The 23,713-nt window shown below is 40.6% G+C and overlaps 1 protein-coding gene across 2 annotated transcripts in view; it reads left to right on the forward strand.

Moving 5' to 3' along the window:
* The first annotated feature begins 255 nt into the window (after nt 1–255).
* mcm8 (minichromosome maintenance 8 homologous recombination repair factor) overlaps nt 256–23,713 on the forward strand; it is a 36,282-nt gene continuing 12,824 nt past the window's right edge. For both annotated transcript variants that reach the window (XR_013578640.1, XM_078556413.1), the window contains exons 1-14: nt 256–1,163; nt 4,951–5,043; nt 8,577–8,659; nt 9,183–9,332; nt 9,646–9,743; nt 12,005–12,203; nt 12,282–12,367; nt 15,448–15,599; nt 16,970–17,168; nt 17,249–17,279; nt 17,418–17,562; nt 19,288–19,425; nt 22,610–22,805; nt 23,401–23,620. Coding sequence is in view for 1 of the 2 variants with exons in the window: in XM_078556413.1 (XP_078412539.1) it covers nt 1,040–1,163; nt 4,951–5,043; nt 8,577–8,659; nt 9,183–9,332; nt 9,646–9,743; nt 12,005–12,203; nt 12,282–12,367; nt 15,448–15,599; nt 16,970–17,168; nt 17,249–17,279; nt 17,418–17,562; nt 19,288–19,425; nt 22,610–22,805; nt 23,401–23,620 (1,914 nt within the window). In the remaining variant the exon portion in view is untranslated. The remainder of the gene's footprint in view (nt 1,164–4,950; nt 5,044–8,576; nt 8,660–9,182; nt 9,333–9,645; nt 9,744–12,004; nt 12,204–12,281; nt 12,368–15,447; nt 15,600–16,969; nt 17,169–17,248; nt 17,280–17,417; nt 17,563–19,287; nt 19,426–22,609; nt 22,806–23,400; nt 23,621–23,713) is intronic.

Raw genomic sequence — 23,713 nt, forward strand, 5'->3', positions numbered from 1 at the left:
CCTCCCGCCGGTCCGCCCACTCCATACGGTACGCATGCGCGTCAACCGGGATCCACACCTCAATGCATGCGCTACAATCAGGCCCCGCTCGGGCGGGCATGAGCCCATCAGGCCCCACCCACGTGTTGCGCGTCACCCAAGCTCCGCCCAGACGCGCGTAATCAGCTCCCGCCCATTCCAACCGTCTTCCTCTCTGCCACTGTACGCATGCGCCTCGCTCATGCTCCAGCCTAGCTGGCGGGTGCGAGAAGTTGGTTTGAGCCATCCGTGTGGCTTCAGTCTGTCCAACCGGTGACCGGCTCAAACGCAGCGCCCGGAAGTAGTGGAAAGGAGTGGCGGGGTTGAGGAATTTGAGAGAGAAGAAACCAGCCTGTTGCAGATAGTCAGGATAAGACCCCGTATCTCCCCCCCCCCACCCAGTGCAGTGTCACTGTTTCCAGCCTCCCCTCCCCCACCCAGTGCAGGGTCACTGTTTCCAGCCTCCCCTCCCCCACCCAGTGCAGTGTCACTGTTTCCAGCCTCCCCTCCCCCACCCAGTGCAGGGTCACTGTTTCCAGCCTCCCCTCCCCCACCCAGTGCAGGGTCACTGTTTCCAGCCTCCCCTCCCCCACCCAGTGCAGGGTCACTGTTTCCAGCCTCCCCTCCCCCACCCAGTGCAGTGTCACTGTTTCCAGCCTCCCCTCCCCCACCCAGTGCAGTGTCACTGTTTCCAGCCTCCCCTCCCCCACCTAGTGCAGTGTCACTGTTTCCAGCCTCCCCTCCCCCACCCAGTGCAGTGTCACTGTTTCCAGCCTCCCCTCCCCCACCCAGTGCAGGCACTGTTTCCAGCCTCCCCTCCCCCCCCCAGTGCAGTGTCACTGTTTCCAGCCTCCCCTCCCCCACCCAGTGCAGTGTCACTGTTCGTGCCTCCCCTCCCCAATTCAGTGCAGTGACATCTATGCCAGCCTCCTGTCCCCCATCCAGCGTAGTGTCATTAGCAACAGCCTCACCTTCCCCTCCTCCCACCCCATCTCCACTTTGGCCAAGACAATAACCTGCAATGTGCTCCGACTGGAGAGGTGGCAGGAGCTGGAGAGGTGCCAGAGGGGGTCCAGCTGGTGGATGGAGGGGGCGACCTTGGAGAGGAAGAGGAAACTGGGACAAGTCCAGGAAAGGTGGAGGAAGTAAGTCTGGTGCATTTTAACTTGGGAGGCAGTGTGCCAACTCCTCAAATGGTTGAACCTGTGGATTCTGGTGCTCTGCTCCAACCTGATGTGGGTACAGAACCATTTTAGCCTCCTTTTGGGTATTGTTCCACAGCCTTTCGAAACCGCTAGCATCTCCCTATCCTGACAAAAGCCAGTCTCAGCCCATTTGTCCTTGCAAGCTACTGCCCTCCCTTTCATTTCCAAGGACCCTGAATGCAGCACTTGCCCATCTCTATTCCACCTTCCTGGTTGAATCCCTTCCACCAGATTTCTGCACCTCCTGCTGCACCAAAATGGACCTACCTAAAATCATGTATTCATTCAAAGTGTGAAGCTTTGTCTCTTCTAATGCTTGTTGCAGTTTTTGACACCATTAAGCTTGCCACTGCCCTCCCAACATCTCTTCTGTTGAACGATCATACATAGGGCATCTCTGCTGGTGCCTTCCCCCCAGCTTCCAGAGTACCCTAATGATTCCTCCTTGGTCTCCCTTGTCCTTTTAATGATAGAATCCAAAACCATGGGGCCAACTTTTATGTTCCTCCCTTATCTACCTCTCTCAACCCCTCCACTGCTTCTGTATTGCCAAGCGACTTGTCAGAGACATTATTCTAACTTCAGCTAAAAACTGGAAAGACTAAAGCTATCACCTTGTGCCATCGGCAACAAACTTTGTTTATTCCTGATGCCATTCCTCGACTTGACCACTGTCTTAAGCTGAACCAGAATGTGTGCAAACTTAGCATCCTGCTTGACCACGATTCCAGATCCTCCTCCACCTGCTGCCATCTCTAGCATTATCATCCCTACCTCAGTGGCCTGTTGTTGAAGTTCTCATTCATGTCTTTATCACCTCCCAATGTGATTACTACATTGCTCTGCCAGTGCATCTATTCTCTGCCTTCCATAATTTTTTAATCCAGCCAAGCGTCTGCTGACCTTATCTGGCAACAAGTTACTCCCATCTCACTCTGTGGCTTTGCCTTTTCATTCTTCAATGCCTCCAGATCTCTTTTGACCTTCCCCTCCATTCTGCTTCAATTGTCTACAGCAACAATCCCACCATACTCTCAGTTCCACACACTCTGGCTTCTTATGCACTTCACCACTGATTGCTGTGCTTCAGGCATCTAGGTGGCACCCCCTGAAATTATCCTCTTGAACCCCTCTCCTACGCCACCTTCTTCACTTTTTAAGATCCTCTTCTTTACCCAACCTGTTGATTACTTCTTATTGTTTCCTTGGTTTAGTGTTTGCATTCCTTATGCCCCAGAAATGAGAAGTCTTTCTTTGTTAATTGCTGGATAAATCATTGCTATTGTTGTGAGAAATCCTGCAAGATTTTCTGCCTCCAGTACATAAATTGATTCCAGAACCATATCAGCATATTTAAATACTTTATTTCAATATATAAAATATATATACTGCGGATGCTGGAAATCTGAAGTAAAACACAGAAAATGCTGGCTCAACAGGTCAGGCAGCATCAAGGGAGAGAAGAATGGGTAACGTTTCAGGCCATTGGTATTTCATCAAAACTGGAAAAAAACTGGAGATTTAAGAGTTTTTGAGCATGTGCAAAACTATGGGGAAAATGAGGGATAGGTTGGAGGGGTGCAAAATGACAACAGCAATCTTCTTCTTATCATGTCCACGGACAGTCTATACATGGCCCAGCCACATTTTTGCGCCTTCTTGTTGAATTCGGCAAGATCTGCAACAGTGCAGGGTTCCTCTAGCGATAGACATTGCAGGAGATGTTGCATAGTCTGTGGCTCAGTTCCACATTCACAAGTTGTAGTTGTAGTTCACAACTACAGTAGTTCACTTGTAGTTCACAAGCTGGTTGTATATCCCCATTTGCTTATGACACCTTTGAATGACCTACACCAGTCCTAAGTCTGTTAAGGCACTTCCAGGTTGCCCAGTTGCAATTAGCTCCTGGGGGAAGGCTTTCATCCGGTAGAATTTCCATCGCTGGGGGTTGTTTGAGACTGGTGAGCCGGTCTTTCCACAAGGCGATGCGGGCTTCAGATGGGGTTAATTGTAATGGAACAACACTGTTCATGAAGCTCTTCCTTGACTTTAGGCAGCTGGGTGTAGATGTATGACCATGTAGAGGGTGCCTCTCTGATGTTTAACGGAGTCGCTCTTTCTTGCTGGCTACCGTTCTTATATCTGACAACAGCAATGATGTTGCAAAACAAAAGGGGTGCCAATGGGGAGAGTAAAGAAATGAAAATGGGGCTGGAGGAACTGTAAATGTAAAGTATATTGCTAGATATGAACATTTCATCTTTTTTAAAAAAAACCTTTTGGTGCAGTTCTAAAGGTGTTGTGAGTCGCGAATTGTAAATTTCTAAGACCATAAGTTAAAATATTCTCTCTCCAGATCATTGAACTTTTGCAGACTTCATTCCTTTTTTTGACTGAAGCCATTCCTTTCTTACTCAGTGGCACTACTGTTTAGAAAATGTAAGTCTACAATTTAGTATAACGCCCCCTGCCACAGCAAGTGACCTCCTCCTCTTGTTTGATTCTGATGCGGCAGGTGCCTGTAAGCAAAACTTTGCTAAATTCTGTTTTTTTTTGTTGCGCTAATTATTATAATTCCAAATGATAATACCTCTGCACACTGTGATTCGTGCAACATTTTAAACCCATCAAAGAAAATTTGTTGCATTGTTATATACACCAACTTTTACTATGTACGTGCCACATGTTAAAGATAATTAGTCTTAAAAAGGGATAAAGGATAAGTTCACGTTTTTGCATCTTCAAGCATATTTTTAGAGTAATATTTTTTTCTAAATTGCAGTAGTTTTGGGGTTTTTAACACCCAGTTTTTTTTTATCTGCTCATCCAGATAAGGGATGTTAAGTGTTGGGGAACGGAACCATGTTTTCCATTTCAGCTACACAGTACCAACTTTCAAGGATCCCTTGGAAAGGTAGAACACTGGTAGATGCTACCCAATGAGGTGCCACCGCTCCAATCTCAGAAGAGCATTAAAAAAAGGCACTTAGTGACATTTTTTCCCTCATTTCATGCTTGCTGCCTTTCTAAACTAGATTGCCTATCAGTAGCAAATTAGTTTTGTGCCATGGGCCCATTCCCACTTGGGCTTAAATGTAGACTGTTCAAACTCATTTTAGAAGCCAGACAGACTTTCCTTCCTTCGGTCTGGGTAGACTTTGAGAACAGAAGAAGCCATGTCTAACCCACCGGAATCCATTTTAATTGACTTGGATTGCATTCATTTACACTTGCCAGTGTGTGAAATTTCATCTGTTGCTGTTCGCAGAATCACAGAATTGTTACAGTGCAAAACAAAGCCATTCAGCCTGTTGTCTCTGCACCGACTCTCTGAATGAGTATTTCACCTAGTGCCATTCTGCTGCCTTCTCCTCAAAACCCTGCAGATTGTTTCTTTTCAAATAATCATCTAATTCCCTCTTGAATTCCTCGACTGGACATATTATTATATGAACATATATTGAAGTTATCCTCCACTTAGAAATTTCATGTTCATTTCTGTAATTGAATTTCAAATTGTTCCCAAACTTTGCTTAAATAGAGTTGAATGTGTAACTTTGAACTGTATTTCATGCTGATTCTGCATTTTAAAATTACTACTGATGTTATTAGTATTTAAAAGTTGTAATTTGTTGCAAGAATTACAAATTAAATTATTTTAAAATGTGAAATGTTAATTTGCACTGGTAGATAATTCTGATTATTGATTGACACATTTTGTTTTAAGGTCTTCAACAGCTAACACCTCATTCGCGCCTAATTCAAGGAACTTTGAATCAGTTTATACCATATAAGGGGTGGCAACTTTACTTTTCAGAAGGTGAGCCTTCCTTTGAAACTATTTGTATTGAAAATAACTTCAATTACCATATATACTCATGTAAAAGCCAAATTTTCGAGCCCAGTTTTTTTGGCTAAAAGTCATAGGGTCGAATTTTGTGCAGGTAATGTTTTAGGGGGGCTCGCTTGATGTGAAATTCAAAAAAGATTGTTGCAATGGAATAAAGTAAAATCTAACACCACTAAAGAATTCATATTAATCATGTAATATTATAAACTATATATATTTCATCCCTATTAATTATCTAACATTTATTTACCAGCACTCATTTCCATTAGTATTTATACAGTTACACTGAAATCAATTCATTAATAACTCCTGGTTAATACTTTGGTCCTGAAATTTTGGGATTTGATCCCTGGAAAACTAGGGCCGACATTTACAGGAGTATTTACAGTAATAATGACAGATGTTCGATAGATTACCAAATATTTAGCAGGATATCTTAGAGCTTCCAGACAGATGACATGCATTTATACCAGACCGTTAATGCAGGCAAATGTACCATGGTGCTTTCCAGGAGTTTAATAGACGGAAATTGAGTCCGAGAAGGAGCTATTAGGAATGATGGTGAAAAACACGGCCAACGAAGTAGGTGTTATGAAGGAGAGAGTGACAGTGAGGATTAGAGAGGGAGTTCCAGAGCTAATAGCCAAAACAACTGTAGACATGTTCACCTTTGGGGGGAGAAAGAAAGTGAGGGGGGTGCAAAGAGGACAAAGTTGAAGGAACACAAAGGCTTTTGAGGATTCAAGGGCTGGAGTAGGTTACAGAGACATGAAGATATGAAGCTATGGAGCAAATTGAACACCAGAGTAACTATTTTAAATTTGAGACTTTGGTGGACTAGAAGCCAATGTAGATCAGCGAGCATAGCGGTGATGGGTGAGCAGGACTGATGTAGATTAACATATCGCTTAGAGTTTTGGATGGGCTCAACTTATGGAGGGTGGAAGATGGGAGGCCAGCCAGGATAGCATTGGAACAGTCGAATCTGAACATCATAAAAGCAATTATGTGTATTTTGGCATATGGGCTGAGGCAGAGCAGAGACAGCTCCATGCATGATTGACATCAATTACATGGTTAGTCAAATATTCCAGGCAAGGCCAATTAAGTTAGAATAGAAAGAAAAGGGATAACTGAAGCAGAGAAAAGAGAAATCATACAGTATTATCGCACAAAGTTCAAGCTGTGAATTTTTTGAGGCTGGAGAAAATATTCATAGGGATGATGCCAGATAAGTTTGAAGCATGTGAATGATTTGCCAACATTTTAATAGCATTAACATCAACAGACAGGGAGCACCTCCATTGATTAAGATTAATATGCAGAGTAGCAGCTTGTAAACTCCTCCAAAACCTAACTGTGTTCATTTCCAAAATATATGTGAGCCTGCTTGATGGTTCAATTGAATGGAATTCCATTTCATGATTCAGTTTCATCGACAACATCAGCAATAGCTTTACCATCCAGACTTAGTTTGACAAATACAGGTAACATTGATGGCCCAAGTACTAGGTAATGACCAACTGCAACAAGAGAAAGCTGAACCACCTTTACCTGACTCTAAACGGCATTTCTAAGTACTCCAGCATCTTGGGGCTGGGGCTGCTATTGCCCAAAGTTTACCAAGCTAATTGTGTCAAAATTGTGACTGTAAGGGTGGGGCTGTTATGATGTGGCAGATGACGTTTGCCGGGTAGAACAAATCCACAAGGAAAACTTGGCCACGCTATCACAACGGTTTTTCAATTTGTATTTATTACAAGATGTGTGCACTGAATTCAGAAGTAATGAGCCCACTAAGACCTTTTGAGATTTTAAAAAATAAATTAAAATATTTATTAACAAAAGAAATAATTTCAAGCACATACATGAGACTACTATTACTTAATACTATAACAACTCCTAAAATTCTGAATTAACCTGACTCCCAACTGCACACTCCCTTTAAGGCAACAATCCAAAATAGATTTTAGATTTTAAAAGACCCCAGCAAGTTAACACAGTACCCACTTGACAATGGAATTCCAAATGGCTTTCTCTAACTTTAGTTACTGGACACAACGGACCTATGCACAAATGGCTGGAGGCTTCTTGAAGGCTGTTTTTCATACTCCAGTTAGATCTTACATGGGCCCTAGCACATAGCCTTTCACTCTCCTTTATATATGTTTCTCTCTCCTTAATATGTAAATTCCATTGTCTCATATGTCTTTGGAATTGTACCTTTCTCATGATATAAAAACTTCAACATTGCCAATATTGTCAGTAACCTTTGGGAAAAATAAGCACACGCCTTAGCCTTGCTTATCTGGCTAGTCGTAAACAGACTAACATCCCTTTGAAATCCAAACAATCCCTTCACTTAACTAAAAATGCAAATTTCCCTCACCTTGCATGCTGAGACAGCATCCATGTTTACACATTAGCATTTCAAGTACATTTCTACACCTAACTTCTTTTGATAACTTCAAGCTTGCAGTCTACCCGACTCCAAAAGTAATTAAATCACACAGACTGAATCATGCACACTAACACCCATAAACCTACTTTCAACAAACCAAAAAAAATTATGAAAATTATTATACTTTTGTAACAGGGGCAGAGTAATCACACAACGTGGGTGCAGTCTCAAAACTAGTATCTCTAGTAACAATCAAAAAGGGACTCCATCAAAGTTACCCCCAAACCAGTTTTAAGGTGAAACACTGAACTTTAAAAGCTGAAACTAGAGAAAAAATGGGAGGGGGAAATCAAAAAATAAAGCACTGTACACAGAAATTTAAGGAAGCATAGTACTTACTTTGAAATCATTAACAACTTAACTGCTTAGTGTTATACCTATGGAGCCATACCTACTTGTCAGTTTCGATCAAAGAACTTGTTCTTTCATTTGGGAGGTAGTTTTTGGGATTCCCAATAAGGCCGATGCATAGTAATTTCCTTAGTTGGCAATATAAAGCATTTGAAGTACTAACTGCTAAGATGTAAATATCCCAGGTCCAGCTGAAGTGAGATATTTTACTTGATGGCTACAGCCTTCTTGACGACCATTTGACAGTAAGTTGCCTTGCCTTCTTTCTCTCTCAAATATTGAGATTGCAGATGCTATTGCAACTTTCCCCATGTAAAGGCTGTTCTGGCTGTACATGGGTGAGCCAGTGTTGCAAATAACAGTTAATTGATTATGGCAACCCATGCATTTATGAAGTGAATCAACTTGTTTTTAGGCTTGTAAAATGGCTCTTTTAATCTTTGCTGTGGATAATTGCTGAAAGGCCTTGAACGATTTGCACTATTTTCTAACATGTGTTTTAGAATACCATTGAGGGTATCTCGAGGCTCGGGTAGCAGGCAGGCTGGTTCGTTGCCATCAGCTGATTTCCTGATGCAGAGCTGCTTGCTTTTCAGTAATTATTGGCTAGTTTAATTGTGCTCGGTGTAACTGCGCTAAAATGTTGAGGGATTTCAAGCAAAAACTTATATTTGACTTTATTCTTCCAAAGCTTATGTTGGGAGCTCCCCTTTTGTACGGAAGATTAGCGCATTTGAAAAGTTTTTCACAAACCATATCGATTTGTATGACAAGGTAAGAACTTTGGCCTTTCATCTTCGATTTTGCTAGTGTCAATGTTTACTGTTAGTGGGATAGTCTTTCTTAACTAGTAGTTTGGCTCGCTGGTGGGGTGGGTGGGCTGGGGAGGGTGCAAGGAAACAATAGTATTTATGAAACTTAATTATTTATTGTAAATAAATTTGGCTATTAATCTTTTTCTAATGTGTTATTTTTAATAAATTTAAGGTGTGGATTTAGTAGAATTAAGAATTTGATTTGAAGTTTTGCCACGCTGTTTATATTTTTAATATCAGAAGAACGCTTTCACACTTGAAGATGTTTTACCAATTAAGTCTTTAAATGTTTAAAAATGCTGCAACAGTCAGAAAAATTTCATCAATGACATACAGCACTCTCCTATCTATATTCTACAGGAATATTAGTTAAAAGAAAATTAATTTGATGTTGCTGGCTGACTGTTCACAATTGTACAAATAGCGATAAGAAAAGTTGAAAGTGCAATTCACTTGAAAGTGTAAAATATTTCTCTCCAAAGGATGAAATAGAAAGAAAAGGAAGCATCCTGATTGACTTTAAGGAACTTGTAAATGATGACGAACTAAAAGCCCTCATGCCAAATTTAGCCACTGAATTGAAGGATATGCCAGAAAAATTGTTGGATTGCTTGGGATTGGCAGTTCACCAGGTTAAGATTACATAACTCTTCTCTGCATAACCATTCAATTAAATGTGCATATTGGACAACAGACATCATTTTCTTAATTTTAGAGGATTACAATGTATGTTTTGTGATTTATATTCCTCCACTTCTTGTAGAAAAATGAAAAATAAAAATAAATATTCTTTTTGAAAAAATGTAACTTACACTATTACTCCTTTCTACTATTATTATTATTCTGAAGGTCTTATTTGACAGTTCATTTGTCATAAGTTAATTGAACACTTATTTTTTTTTAGAAGTCTTAAATTAATATGTTGCTTATACTGCACACATTCAGGTAATAACTAGAGATCTTGAAAGACAGGCAGCCCAATTGGAACGGGGGCTACCAAATGAAGATACTCCAATTGTAAATGTTCCCTTCATTCATGCAAGGTGAGTTTGAAACTTTTTGGTTACTTGCAAATATTTTCTTGAAGGGTTAAGTGAAGACAAAATCTGGTATAAACAGAGAATTTTCTGTATTATCTATGTCTATTTGTATGTTAAGATTTTTCCTAGCTATTGACTGACATTTTCCACTTGATCAGGACCAGGGGTTCTGCATAGACAACAAAGAATAATAATACTTTTCAGCACTTTATGAAACAAGTTATTGTACATTGAAAAAACTTTATCCTGGGAAATTTTTGTTGGCTATTGTGTGATGTGCTTTGTCATATGCACAAGTGTTGGAAATGTCAGTGGATTTTAGGAAACTATGGGATTCTTTGGTCCTTCTCTCTCTCTCTTTCCTTGCCATACTCCAGATATTAAAGGCTTGGTCATTCCAACAAGAATCCCAGTTAAGCTAGAATTTGCCATGATATCTAGAGTCATTATGTCATGAAGAGATATTAATGTGTATAATGTTATTGGAAATTATTTTTAATTTGGACCTGTAGGAGGGTCTTTGTCTGTATGTGGCTTAATTGGATTAAAACCAGCTAGTCTGAGTGCTTTGTATAGGACTCGAAACGGCAACTCTTTTCTTCTCCGCCGATGCTGCCAGACCTGCTGAGTTTTTCCAGGTAATTCTGTTTTTGCTTTGTATAGTAGTTTGAGATGTTAATTAGATAAACACAAGATTAGAAGATAAAGAGAATATTTGCATTTGTTGAATAAACCATTCAAAAGAAGGGAGTAAAATTTTGTACCTAGCAAGGAGACACCAAACTGTTTATATTACTAATAAAATTGGTGCTATGAAAGGAGTTTTATTGTTAGAAGAGGTGGAGTTCAAAGACCTAGTGATACAATGAGAATTTACATTCAAAGGGAAGGCTAGGTATAAACGGAAAGGAGTTTTGTATGTGCAGGTCAGAGGCATGTAAGATCTAAGCAGCTTGTAAGCCCTACAACTGTGTCTGCAAAGGAACCAAATTGCAAGGGATCTCATTTTGAATTCGTAAGTTTAAATGTGCTTTGCCTGGTGTCTGTTTAAAGTCTAATGGTTATTGTTGCCTTGGTGAAGATTTACCTGGGAGTGATTAATTTGGGGATTTGTTTAAAAGTTATTATGGTAGTAATTTGTAGACGTGTATGTGTTTAATCTGTTGTTAAATTAATAAATGTTTAATTTAGTTCATATAAAAAAAACCTCTTGAGGCTTGGTGGTTTCATTTCTGAATTCAGAGCTGCATTTCAAACATACCAATTGAAAATATAGGTTATGACAGTTGTTCAAGTCTCCGTCTGGGATTCAAACAACTCAGCCTTTACCAACTGCTGTGTCATAATAATTATATTTGTTCTCTAATTACTTGGGATTGTAACTATTTTTATACAGATAATTTTGTACTGGTCTGAAAGGGTGCTGTTGGAAAGGTACAAGTAAATGTTTTAAAGATGGATAGGATTGGAGTTTGAAGCTTAATTTTGGGTTGAACCAGATACTAACACTCAGTACAGCATAGGAAAGTAACTGGAGAGGTAATGAAGTCCTTGGTAAGACAGCAGAGTGGTCAGTGAAGACCTAAATTGATGGCATTGGCAAGGGGTCTAAAATTAAAACAAGGTGAGTGGAAAGTTTGATCACTTTTTTTATATAAATAAAATCAAAATACTGTGAATGCTGGAGATCTGAAATAAAAACAAAGCACTGGCAAAACTCCGCAGGTCTGGCAGTATTTGTGGGGATATAAAAACAGTTAATGTTTTGAGTCCAATATGACTCTTCAGAACACTTCCCAGAAATTGCGAAGGAGAGTCATATTAGATTCGAAGTGTGAACTCTTTTTCTCTCTCCACAGATGCTGCCAACCAATTGCATTTTCCAGCGCTTTGTGTTTGTTTATTTTATGATTTCCAAAGATACCCGGGGTTTTATGCATTTTAGCTTGTGTCAAATTACTACCTTTTGATTTTTTTGAGGTGCAACACAGAAGTTTGAATGTGATGGATAAGAAATCTGTGTTAGCGATGCATTTCTATGTTTTTTTAAAAAATACAAAATTTTTTTATTCCTGTTTCCAGTTTGCCGATTGATTTGGCACCCACTTGTTCAATTATGATTTGTCATAAGCCCAGATTTTGTATTCATAAAACACCTGCATATAAGGTCTAACGCCACAGTGTGGTGAAAACATCAGAGATGTATCATTTTTACTTTCATGAAATACGCATCCAAATCTCATGCAAAATGTGTATGTTTTTAGGGTCTATAACTATGAGCCTTTGACGCTGTTGAAAAATTTACGAGCTAACTGCTATGGAAAATATGTTTCTCTGCGTGGAACAGTTGTCCGTGTCAGCAATGTCAAACCTTTCTGCACTAGAATGGCCTTTACATGTTATACATGTGGAGATATCCAGAGCCTACCTCTTCCCGACGGAAAATACACACTTCCTACAAAGGTATTATGTTATCATGTCAGAGAGAAAAAAATAAGTTTAGAATTATTTGAGGAAACTAAGTTCAATTTCTTTTTAAAGTGTTTAGCACCAGATTGTCGCAGTCGATCATTTACACCGAATAGAAGCTCTTCATTAACAGTCACTGTAGACTGGCAATCTATCAAGTAAGTGAACCTTTTATTAAAGATATTTGCAGTTTCTGTATTTTTAGTTTTTAAAAATAAGTTATTATTCACTTCAGCTGACCAGAAGGGCCTGACCATGGCATTGTGATTCTATTGGATAATACATCTCGGCCTCCTCCTGAGGTCTCCAACATCATGGGTGCCAATGTCAATTTGATTCACTCCACATAATATCAAGAACGGGCTGAAGGCACTGGATACAGCATAGGCTATATGGGCCCTGACAACATTGAGTGGTACTGAGGTCTTGTGCTCCAGAACTAGCTGTGCCCCTGGCCAAGCTATTCCAGTTCAGCTGCAACAGTGGCATTTACTTGACAATATGGGAAATTGCCCACGTATATCATGTCCACAGAAACAGGACAAATTCCGCCAATTACAGTATCGTACACTACTTGCTGTGCGTGGTGGTGGTAGAATTTGTTGAAACAGGGACACGACGTGAACGCTTCTACCTTGGCCCCGTGACTTATCACAGGTTGTTTAAAACCAACAAACACCAACAGCCTATATATCCTGGTGGGTATCGCTCCCTCTGATATAAAAAGAATGGTAGCCAACAAGAAAGAGCGACTCCATCAAACATCAGATGAGAGGCACCCTCTACATGGTCATACACCTACACCCAGCTGCCTAAAGTCAAGGAAGAGCTTCATGAACAGTGTTGTTCTATTACAATCAACCCCATCTGAAGCCCACATCGCTTTGTGGAAAGATCGGCTCGCCAGTCTCGAACAACCCCCAGCGATGGAAATTCTACCAGATGAAAGCCTTCCCCCAGGAGCTAATTGCGACTGGGCAACCTGGAAGTGCCTTAACAGACTTAGGACTGGCGTAGGTCGTTCAAAGGTGTCACTAAGCAAATGGGGATATACAACCAGCCCGACAACTTGTGAATGTGGAATTGAGCCACAGACTATGCAACATCTCCTGCAATGTCTATTGCTAGAGGAACCCTGCATTGTTGCAGATCTTGCCGAATTCAACAAGGCGGCACAAAAATGTGTCCAGTTCTGGCTGGGCCGTGTATAGACTGTCCGTGGACACGATAAGAAGAAGACTGTATCATAAATCCACTCTCCATCATTAGCAGAGTGATGGAAGGTGCCACTGACTGCTATCAAACAACACTTATATAGCAATAACCTCGCTAATCCTCACTTTGGGTTCAGCTAGTGCCACTCTGCCCCTGACCTCATTATAGCCTTGGTCCAAGCATGGACAAAAGTGCTGAACTCGAGTTGAGGTGAAAGGGACTGTCCTTGACATCAAGGCAGCATTTGACCGAGTGTGCCATCGAGGAGCTCTAGCAAAATTGAAATCGATGGGAATTGCGGGGGAAAACTCTCCATTAGTTGGAGTGCTACCAAGCTCAAAGGAAGTTGATTGTGGTTGTTGGAGGCCAATCATCTCAGTCCTAGGACATGATTGCAGGTTTTCCTCAGTGGTGTCCAAGGCCCAAGCATCTTCAGCTGTTTCATCAATGACCTTTATTCCATCATCAGGTCAGAAGTGGGGATGTTCACTGATGATTGCATGGTGTTCAGTACCATTCTTGGCTCCTCGGACACTGAAGCAGTTTGTGTCTATATGCAGCAAAATCTGGGTAACATTCCAGCTTAGGCTGCAAAGCGACAAGTAACATTCGCACCACACAAGTGCCAGGCAATAATCATCTCCAACAAGAGAGAATCTAACCACCTCACATTGACACTCAATGGTATTACCACTGCTGAATCCCCCACTATCAATATCTTGGGGGGGTCGGGGGGGTGGGGGGGGTTACCATTGACTAGAACTGAACCAGCCATACAACTACTCTGGCTACAAGAGCAGTTCAGAAACTGGGAATTCTGCAGCCAGTAACTCACCTGCTGCCCCAAAGACTAAGTACCATCTGCAAGGTGCAAGTTAGGAGAGTGATGCAATAGTCTCCACTTGCCTAGATGAATGCAGCTGAAGAAGCTCAACAGAATCCAGGACAAAGTAGCCCGTGTAATTGGCACTCCATCCACCATCTTAACCATTCATTCCCTCCACCATTGAACATTGTGGCAGCAGTGTATACCATCTACAAGATGCATTACAGCAACTTGCCAAGGCTCCTTCAATGGCACCTATCAAACCTGCAACCTCTGCCACTTAGAAGGACAAGGGCATCAGGCACATGGGAATACCATCACCTGCCAAGTTCCTCTCCATGTCACACACCATTCTGTCTTAGAGCTATATCACCATCCCTTCACCGTTGTTGCGTCAGAAACCTGGAACTCACTCCCTAACAACACTTGGGTGTAACTATACCCAATAGACTGCAGCGGTTCAAAAGGCTCTCCACCACCTTCAACAGGGGATGAGCAACAAATGCTGGCCTTGCCAGTGACTTTCTCATCCCATGAGAGAATTAAAAAAATAATTAGGCGATCTCTCATGTTTCAGTCAATACCAAAGGTACTTTTCAGATCAAGCAGTGTTAGAATTTGTAGAGATAATTGAACTAAGTATAGGAGAGAGTTTATTTGTTGATGGATGGAGTAGGTGCAAGGGCATGATTTGGCCTCACCATGGGAGGGAAGACTGACTGTTCCATCAGGTGAGGATGGGGTGGGGTGCAGAATTTGCTTCAACAGGGTATGAGTGTTCAAGAAAACAACCTTTTCCTCTGGTGTTTGGGTGCTGGAGGCATTGGGAGAATCGTTATTTGCAAGACTTCTGTTTACATGGCTGTGTCATGCAATGGTATGCTGACATTGTTAGCCACATGGGTATGTTGTGACTGTGCCATTTCTAATATATTTAATGACACGTGGCACTGTGGGGGTTTAAATATTCATCTTCTCACTTCAGTAGCTGCATTGATGTAAAAATTCAGTATTTGTTTCTGTATCTAGAAAATTTCAGCATGGAGCTGAGATGCTATAGAACTAATGGGTCTCCAGGATAATGTTTATTTTGAAACACGAGTGAATTTTGCTATGCACAAATGTGTTTGTTTTAATATGGAAAGGCCTTTTCACATTTGGGTAAAGTAGTATATCTGCTTGGATTTTTTTTTCCAGATTACAGGAGCTTGCATCAGATGATAAGAGAGAGGCCGGAAGAATCCCTCGAACTATAGAATGTGAGCTTATCCAAGACTTAGTTGACAGTTGTGTTCCAGGAGATATGGTAACTGTCACAGGGATTGTCAAGGTGGCAAACACTAGTGAAGGTATGACCAAAATTTGCATAAATTGAACACTTTGCTGTCCAGGATATTTGCACCAACCACTAAATGCCTGTGTGACAACTTTTATACAGCTTCATCTACCTCTGTCTTCGATCCCCTCAGCCTGTATTATAAGATCTCCTTTTCTCTTTCTCTATCTTCATATCCATAGAAGAAAAGGGATGGAAATAGTTTAAAAGAGTTGAAATGAGTACATTGCGGAGTAACTATTCTTATTCGTGCACCAGTCTATAAAATCTTACAAAACTCAGGTCATATTGGTTTTTATTACTAATTTCTGTTCCTATGAAGAACTGCCATTTTAGGCCTTCACCTGGCATGTTTCTGATGATGGAGATTACTGTTGTGTCCTGGAGTGGTCTACCCAGAAGCTAGCATTTATATCAATGTGTATGTTGACGTGGATGTGCTCAAATCCTGGCTGGGTGCTGCTATGTCACATTTATATTGGAAAACTGATCATGTTGCAAGGCAGTAAAGCCATCATGTGGTTGAGATCCTTGCAATCTTTTCTGAAGCACCTAAATATGTGACAGTTTTGAAATACTTTCCAACCTGTGCTATTCTGTGCAATGCATGTAGCCAGTATTATTTCATTTCTGGCACAATATAAAAATAAATCTACACTACATATGGTAACTACCATGACTGTCAGCACAATCTCTGAACCAAAAGAAGTGATTGAGACTAATGTGATACTTACTGAGCTTTATTCATGGCATATTCCAAGAGAATTGCTTATCTGTTAATTGATTAAAATGCTTGATTTGGTAAGAATGTCACACTCCCAGAACATTTGAAATTAATGGTAACACCTGTATGTGCATTTGGGCTACTGCCAAATTTGTCAGAGCTGTTTTTTAAATATGGGCCCTCTGAAATAAGTATAGGCCTCTTTCTGATATTGAAATGTGTGTCCTGTGTTCATTTCGCAACCCTTTTGTGAAATTTGTTACGGGTAATCTAAGCTTGCACTGAAGCAACAAGTAACGCGTTTTTTACGTGCAATGTTGTGCGGAGCTGAAAAAGTCTCCATGTTGCTGCCTGAGTTGGAGTTCAGCAAAGTGGTGAGCTACCCCTGGAGCCACAACAGGCACCAGCAGTTGCCATAGTTACTAAAATGATGTTGGGGGCCCAACAACTCTTGACCCTCGGGGTCTTCTGATTCAGACGCCCGTGAGAAGCATGCTGTCAGTTATGTGCCTGAAGACGGGCCATAATATATTTTTGACCTGACTCTCTTTCCTCTGATTAAGGCCATGGAAGGTTCACTAGTTCTCTGTATTTTAGCTGTATTTTAGCTGTATTCTGCTGTATATCTATTCATTACTCTGCTTTCCTTGACTTTTTAGGGAAGACTAGAAACAAAGATGACAAGTGCATGTTTTTTTTGTACATTGAGGCCAACTCTATCAGTAATAGTAAAGGACGGAGGAATGTGAGTTCTGAAGAGGTATCTGGTGAAACAACCTCCATGGAGTTTACACTTAAAGAGCTTTATGCAATTCAAGAGATTCAGGCTGAAGACAATCTTCTCAAATTATTTGTTAAGTATGTTGTATCCTATTTATTTAAAATTGATGTTTGGTATAAGTTTGAAAGGCAACTACAGATCTTAATTTGTTTTGCAGCTCATTGTGTCCTGCTATATATGGTCATGAGGTGAGTGTCATGGTACAGTAAGAAAGTTACCATTAATTTGTAAATGATTAATTATACAGCTTTTTTGTGCTCAAAAAAATTTGTTTAATTTTGTCTTGTCAAATGAAAGTTTCTGATAATGGGTTGTTTTCTTTGTAGCTTGTCAAAGCAGGATTGGCACTGACGCTTTTTGGAGGCTGCCAAAAATATGTGGATGATCAAAATCGCATTCCCATCCGAGGTGATCCTCACATGCTTATAGTTGGTGATCCCGGACTTGGAAAGAGTCAAATGTTGCAGGCAAGTAAAGTTTATCATGTACAAGAAAAAAATCTCCTTTTGTAGGCAAAATGTAAGGATTTTAAAACTTGTATAAATCATTCTTTTGTTTGAAAAAAATGTCTTCAATGTATTTTCCCTCTTGATGTGGATTGCTACTAAGGAACAGTTGCTAGAGTGTCAGCTGGCCTCTTGTTCAAGTACCCATTGTTTTGAGTGTTGACAAATTGTTAAGAGCAAGGGAGACATCAGGGTATCCAAATGCCTAGAATCGGCATCTGTATAGCGGACAGTGGTCTGAAGCAGAAACCCTGCGGATAAATTTTCTTCCATTACCCTGCTGAGCCCAATTATGATACCCGAGTGACTGTCTGCCCCACTGAGTTCCACAGTGCTGGAGCTAAGCACTACCACATTATGGGAATCTTGGTGTTTTCTACCAGTCAGTTAAGTTTAGTTCCACAGGGCAATGTTTTGTTTTCCAAGTGAGTCAGATTTAGCTGAACTTGATCCTGATGTAGGATGTGGTGGGCAAACTAGGGACTTTTTTTTTTAAAAAAAGAATACATTCTATCCTGGACGTTTTTTTTTGCTATGCCTCTGCATTCTTGACCTTGTCTATGGAACAAAACACAATTATGCCATTTGATGCTTTTTATGAATTGCGTCCACCATAGAAACCATAGAAGAGTTATGACACACAAAAAAGCCATTCAGCCCATCATGTCTGTGCTGGTTAAAAAAAGTAAAAGTAAAAAAACTAGCTGTTCATTCTAATCCCACCTTCCAGCACCCGATCCATAGTCTTACAGGTTACAGCATTTTAGGTGCAGATCCAGTTACCTTTTTAAATGAGTTGAGGGTTTCTGCCTCCTCCACCAAACCAAGCAGCAAATTCCAAACACCCACCACCCTCTGGCTGAAGAAGTTTTCCCTCATGACCCGTTTAATTCTTCTACCAATCGTCTTAAATCTCTGCCCCTGGTAATTGACCTCTCCTCCGTTAGGGGAAACAGGGCAGCCCTGTCTTCTCTATCCAGGTCCCTCAACCTCGTACACCCCCAAACAGGTCGCTCCTCAGCCTCTTCAGTTACAAGGAAAACAACCCCAGCCTATCCAATCTTTCCTCATAGCTGCAATTTTCAAGCTCTGGCAACATTTTTGTAAATGTTGTAAGCCACTATAAAAGAAGCATACTACATATGATGAATGTGTTAAAGGCTCAATGCTAATATCTGAACAATTTCAAGGCCTTTGCTTTTGGATGAAAGATGCATAATTTTGCTGGGTAAAAGGTAATATTTTCAAGAAAGTGTACAAATGAACAAAGTTGAGATTTATATACCAATCTTGTGGATTACCTCATTAGAATAGAGGGAACTGTTAATAACAGTAAAATATAAATCTGTTTATATATTATTCCTTATACTTATTTTTGTGCTGCCTTCCATTTTAGGTAGACATTTCCTGCGGGATAAAATTTTTCTTGAAAGAACTATGGAGGGTGATTTTATTTGAGTTGATGTGTAGTCCATTTAGTTGAGAATATTACTTAAAGGAGAGAGAAGTGCTATAAAATATTAACAGTAAAACCAGTGCTCAGAGTTAATGCATTATTTGATTTTCAAAAGACATCAGGTGCATGTTTGATGTTTTGCTTTTATTTATTGTCTTAAGTGCTAATTATGCACTTGTGTATTTAGCTATATTTTATGTTGACGTGCCCACTTGCAATTTTATTTTTAGGCAGTGTGTAATATTGCCCCACGGGGAGTATATGTCTGTGGTAACACCACCACCAGTTCTGGGCTTACTGTAACTCTATCAAGGGACAGTGGATCTGGAGATTTTGCGCTGGAAGCAGGGGCTCTTGTACTTGGCGATCAAGGTAATTAATTGATTATATGGTGATGACAATGCACAGCTAATTAACACAGTCATCAACTACAAAGTACATGTGCCCTGGGAGTATTTCTCACTGTGGTAGCGAGCGTCGATGCAGTGTGCTGTGGAGTAGTGGACTCAGATTCAGGCACTCTTGACCACGGTTAGTTTGTCACCAAGGGATAGGGGGTGGTAATTACATTCCTGAAAATAACAGTTCTGGTATGTTCATAGCTGTAGCAAAGATATTTGCATTTGCGAATGGAACATTTTCGTGCATGCTGAAAAATTGGGATTTGATTGAACCTATGGCATCGGTTAATTTCAAACTATGTTACAAGGTACTAGTCGGGCTTGCTTTTTGTCTATTGCAGGTCCTCATTATTAAACCCTTCAAATCAGGCATTGGTGTTATGTTCTGAAACCTATTCCCAACAAGCTATGTACCCTCTGTCATTGCATTCATTCTTATTCCTTAACTATTTGTTCTTTGTTTTCATCCAAATAATTCTGTATTCCATTTTTCCTGTTTAATTTATTGTTTTTATATATTTGAAAATTTTCAATCATGTGGGTCCTGTGTTTTGTGGAATTGACTGTGACAAAATATTTTCTGTTCCCTTCCCTATCAGAATGATATCTTTGCTTCCTATCCCTTTGCCAACTACAATCAGAGTAATGGTGGACAGATGTTTACTGACTGAGATGTATGCATTGCCCCCCTCCCCCCAAAAGTAGTTGGTAGTCTTGTTGAATTTAAATGACCTGGACTTGGATATAGGAAGTACAATTTTAGAAGTTTGTGAATTTACAACACTTGGCAATACAGTAAACAATGAGCAGGATAGTTGCAGTCTTCAGGAGGGCATAGACAAACTGGTGAACTGGACAGGCACAAGCCAGATACAATTTAATGTGAGTAAGTACGAAGTGATGCACTTTAGGAGGGACAATCTGGAAAGGTAGTGTAATGTAAATAGTACAGTTTTGAAAGGGGTACAAAAACAGAGTCTTGGTAGTACATATTTGCAAATTCTTGAAGGTGGCAATGCAAGTTGATGTGTTTCAGAAAGAGTATGGGGCACTGGGTAATGAATGCAGAAATGAGGAAGTCATGCTAAACCTATGCAAATCACTAGTTCTGCCTCGGCCTGTTTTTCTCAGAAAGGGAAGGTCCAGGGAGACCTAAGGGAGGTGTTCAAAATGACAAAGTGTGTTGAAAGTAACCAGGGAGAAACTGTTTCAATTGACAAGTCTCCGATTTCGAATAATTGGCAAAGGAACCAGAGGAGAATTTTTTTTTTTACAAAGGTGGTTGTCTCATTGATTCTGGCCTCCTAGATCATCCCTGATTTTAATTGCTTCTCCCTTGATGGCTGTGCCTTTAGCTGCCGAGGTCCCAAGGTCTGGAATTTCCTCCTTAAGCCTCTCTGCATCCCTACCTCTCTTTCCTCCTTTAATATGCTCCCTAAAACCTACCACCTCATCCAAGCTTTTGGTCATTTGCCTTCATATCTCCTTATATGACTGTCAAATTTTGCTTTAACGTGCTCTTGTGAAGTGCCTTGGGATGTCGTACTAATGTTAAAGCTGCTTTATGATGCCAGTTGTTCTTAAGACCTGAAAGAGTAATGAAATCGAGTTTTATAGGAGATTTCAAAAGGCAATTGGACATGTACATGAAGATAACTAATTTGTATGGTTAGGGGGAGAAAGTTGCATGTGGAACTTTTAAACTGAACAGTTCTTTCAAAGAGCTAGCACAGGCACAATAGGCTGAAAGGCCCCCTTCAGTGCCATGAGATTTTACATCAGCTCAGAAGTAAAATCTCTATGTATCGAAGTGAAGATTTCACTCCTGATTTATTTGAATTGATTGAAGTGATTGAATTTTTTGAGGAGGTGACCAGGTGTGTAGATGAGGGTAGTGCAGTTGATGTAGTTTATATGGATTTCAGCAAAGCCTTTGACAAGGTCCCACATGGGAGACTTATAAAGAAGGCAAATGCACATGGGATACAGGGTAATTTGATAAGGTGGATTCAAAATTGGCTTAATTGTAGGAGACAGAGGGTGATGACAGAAGGATGCTTTAGTGACTGGAAGCCAGAGTCCAGAGGCGTACCATTGGGATCTGTGCTGGGTCCCCTATTATTTGTCATTTATATAAACAACATAAATGACTATTTGGGGGGTAGGATTATTAAGTTCGCGGATGACACAAAGATTGGCCAGGTGGTCAACAGTGAGGTTGAGTGTCTTGAACTACAGGAAGATATAGACGAGATGGTCAAATGGGCAGATAAGTGGCAGATAGAATTTAACCCTGAAAAGTGAGAGGTGATACACTTTGGAAGGAGTAATTTGACAAGGAAGTATTCAATGAACGGCATGACACTAGGAAGCCCTGAGGAACAAAGGGACCTTGGCGTGTCCATAGATCTCTGATGGCGGAGGGGCATGTTAGTGGGGTGATGAAAAAGGCATATGGGACACATCTTTATCAATCGAGGCATAGATTACAAAAGTAGGGAGGTCATGTTGGAGTTGTATAGAACCTTGGTGAGGCCACAGCTGGAGTAGTGTGTGCAGTTCTGGTCGCCACATTATAGGAAGGATGTGATTGCACTGGAGGGAGTGCAGAGGAGATTCACCAGGATGTTGCCTGGGATGAAACATTTAAGTTATGAAGAGAGGTTGGATAGACTTGAGTTGTTTTTGTTGGAGCAGAGAAGACTGAGGGGTGACCTGATCAAGGTGTACAAGATTATGAGGGGCATGGACAGGGTGGATAGGGAGCAGCTGTTCCCCTTAGTTGAAGGGTCAGTCACAAGGAGATATAAGCTCAAGGTGAGGGGCAGGAGGTTTAGGGGGGATGTGAGGAAAAACTTTTTTACCCAGAGGGTGGTGACAGTCTGGAATGCGTTGCCTGGGAGGGTGGTGGGAGGCGTGTTGCCTCACATCCTTTAAAAAGTACCTGAATGAGCACTTGGCACGTCATAACATTCAATGCTATGGGCCAAGCGCTGGTAAATGGGATTAGGTAGGTAGGTCAGGTGTTTCTCACGTGTCGATGCAGACTCAATGGGCTGAAGGGCCTCTTCTGCACTGTGAGATTCTGTGATTTTGGTAGAATTGATATCTGTGTTATAATCATAAAATTTCTATTTTCCTCTGATTTCTTTCAGGCATTTGTTGCATTGATGAATTTGATAAAATGGGAAACCAGCACCAAGCCTTACTGGAAGCCATGGAGCAGCAGAGTATCAGCCTAGCCAAAGCCGGAATTGTTTGCAATTTGCCAGCCAGAACTTCCATTCTTGCAGCTGCTAATCCAGTTGGAGGCCACTACAGTAAAGCTAAAACAGTCTCTGAGAACTTAAAGTAAGTTGTGCTTGTATAGTTAACACTTGTGATAATTTTCTGTATTGGCAGTTCAGGCGATATGAAAAGACTGAAACTTGTGGTTTAGTGGTTGTATGCTGGCCCTCCCAAAAGTCTGCATTATTTAGTAGCAGTACATGCATTTCTCCCTCAAAATTCTTGCCTCACAATTCCTTGTATCAGCTGTACTGTCAAAGGGGCAACTGGAGTTTAAAGGAAGAGAGAATGTTAAATAGCATGGAAGTAATCCATAGTCAGCCTTTAAAACTTTTCAGTACAAGTTATTTTTGGGATGTTAACAGGCTGGATATAAATTTTAAAAATGAAGAAAGCAAGCCAATAGACTATTAGTTCAACATAAAATTTTCAAATTTCTCTGAAGTCATTCATCATAGTTTTTAATTTGCTTGCAAAGCACATCCATTTATAATTATCTTTCTTTCAGCATGGAGGAATATTAAGCAATGTTTTGCTGACCAGTATGAATTATAGGCTATACAATTTCTACAGGATGAAATGAATGCAGAAATACCTTGGCAACAAACAATTATATTACGCGTGAGGTAGCTTTAATTAATTATATTTACTGTTTCAGAATGGGAAGTGCCCTACTTTCAAGATTCGATTTGGTATTTATTCTGCTTGATACTCCAAATGAAGATCATGACAACCTTCTTTCAGAGCATGTCATGGCTTTGCATGCTGGGAAGAAAGCAACCTTGAGCAGTGCCACAGTTTTGCGTCAAAGCACACAAGACACTAATACATCAGTACTTGAAATTGCTTCAGACAGGCCATTATCAGAACGATTAAAGGTACAGATATGTGTAGTAATGGTGAAACAGTGAAACCAGAAATGGTTTGTTTGATTGCATTGTTAGTATATTTCCTAATATGCTTATAATCAG

This window comes from Cetorhinus maximus, chromosome 14, assembly GCF_964194155.1.
Source record: "Cetorhinus maximus chromosome 14, sCetMax3.hap1.1, whole genome shotgun sequence".
In the NCBI taxonomy this organism is placed as follows: Eukaryota; Metazoa; Chordata; class Chondrichthyes; order Lamniformes; family Cetorhinidae; genus Cetorhinus; species Cetorhinus maximus.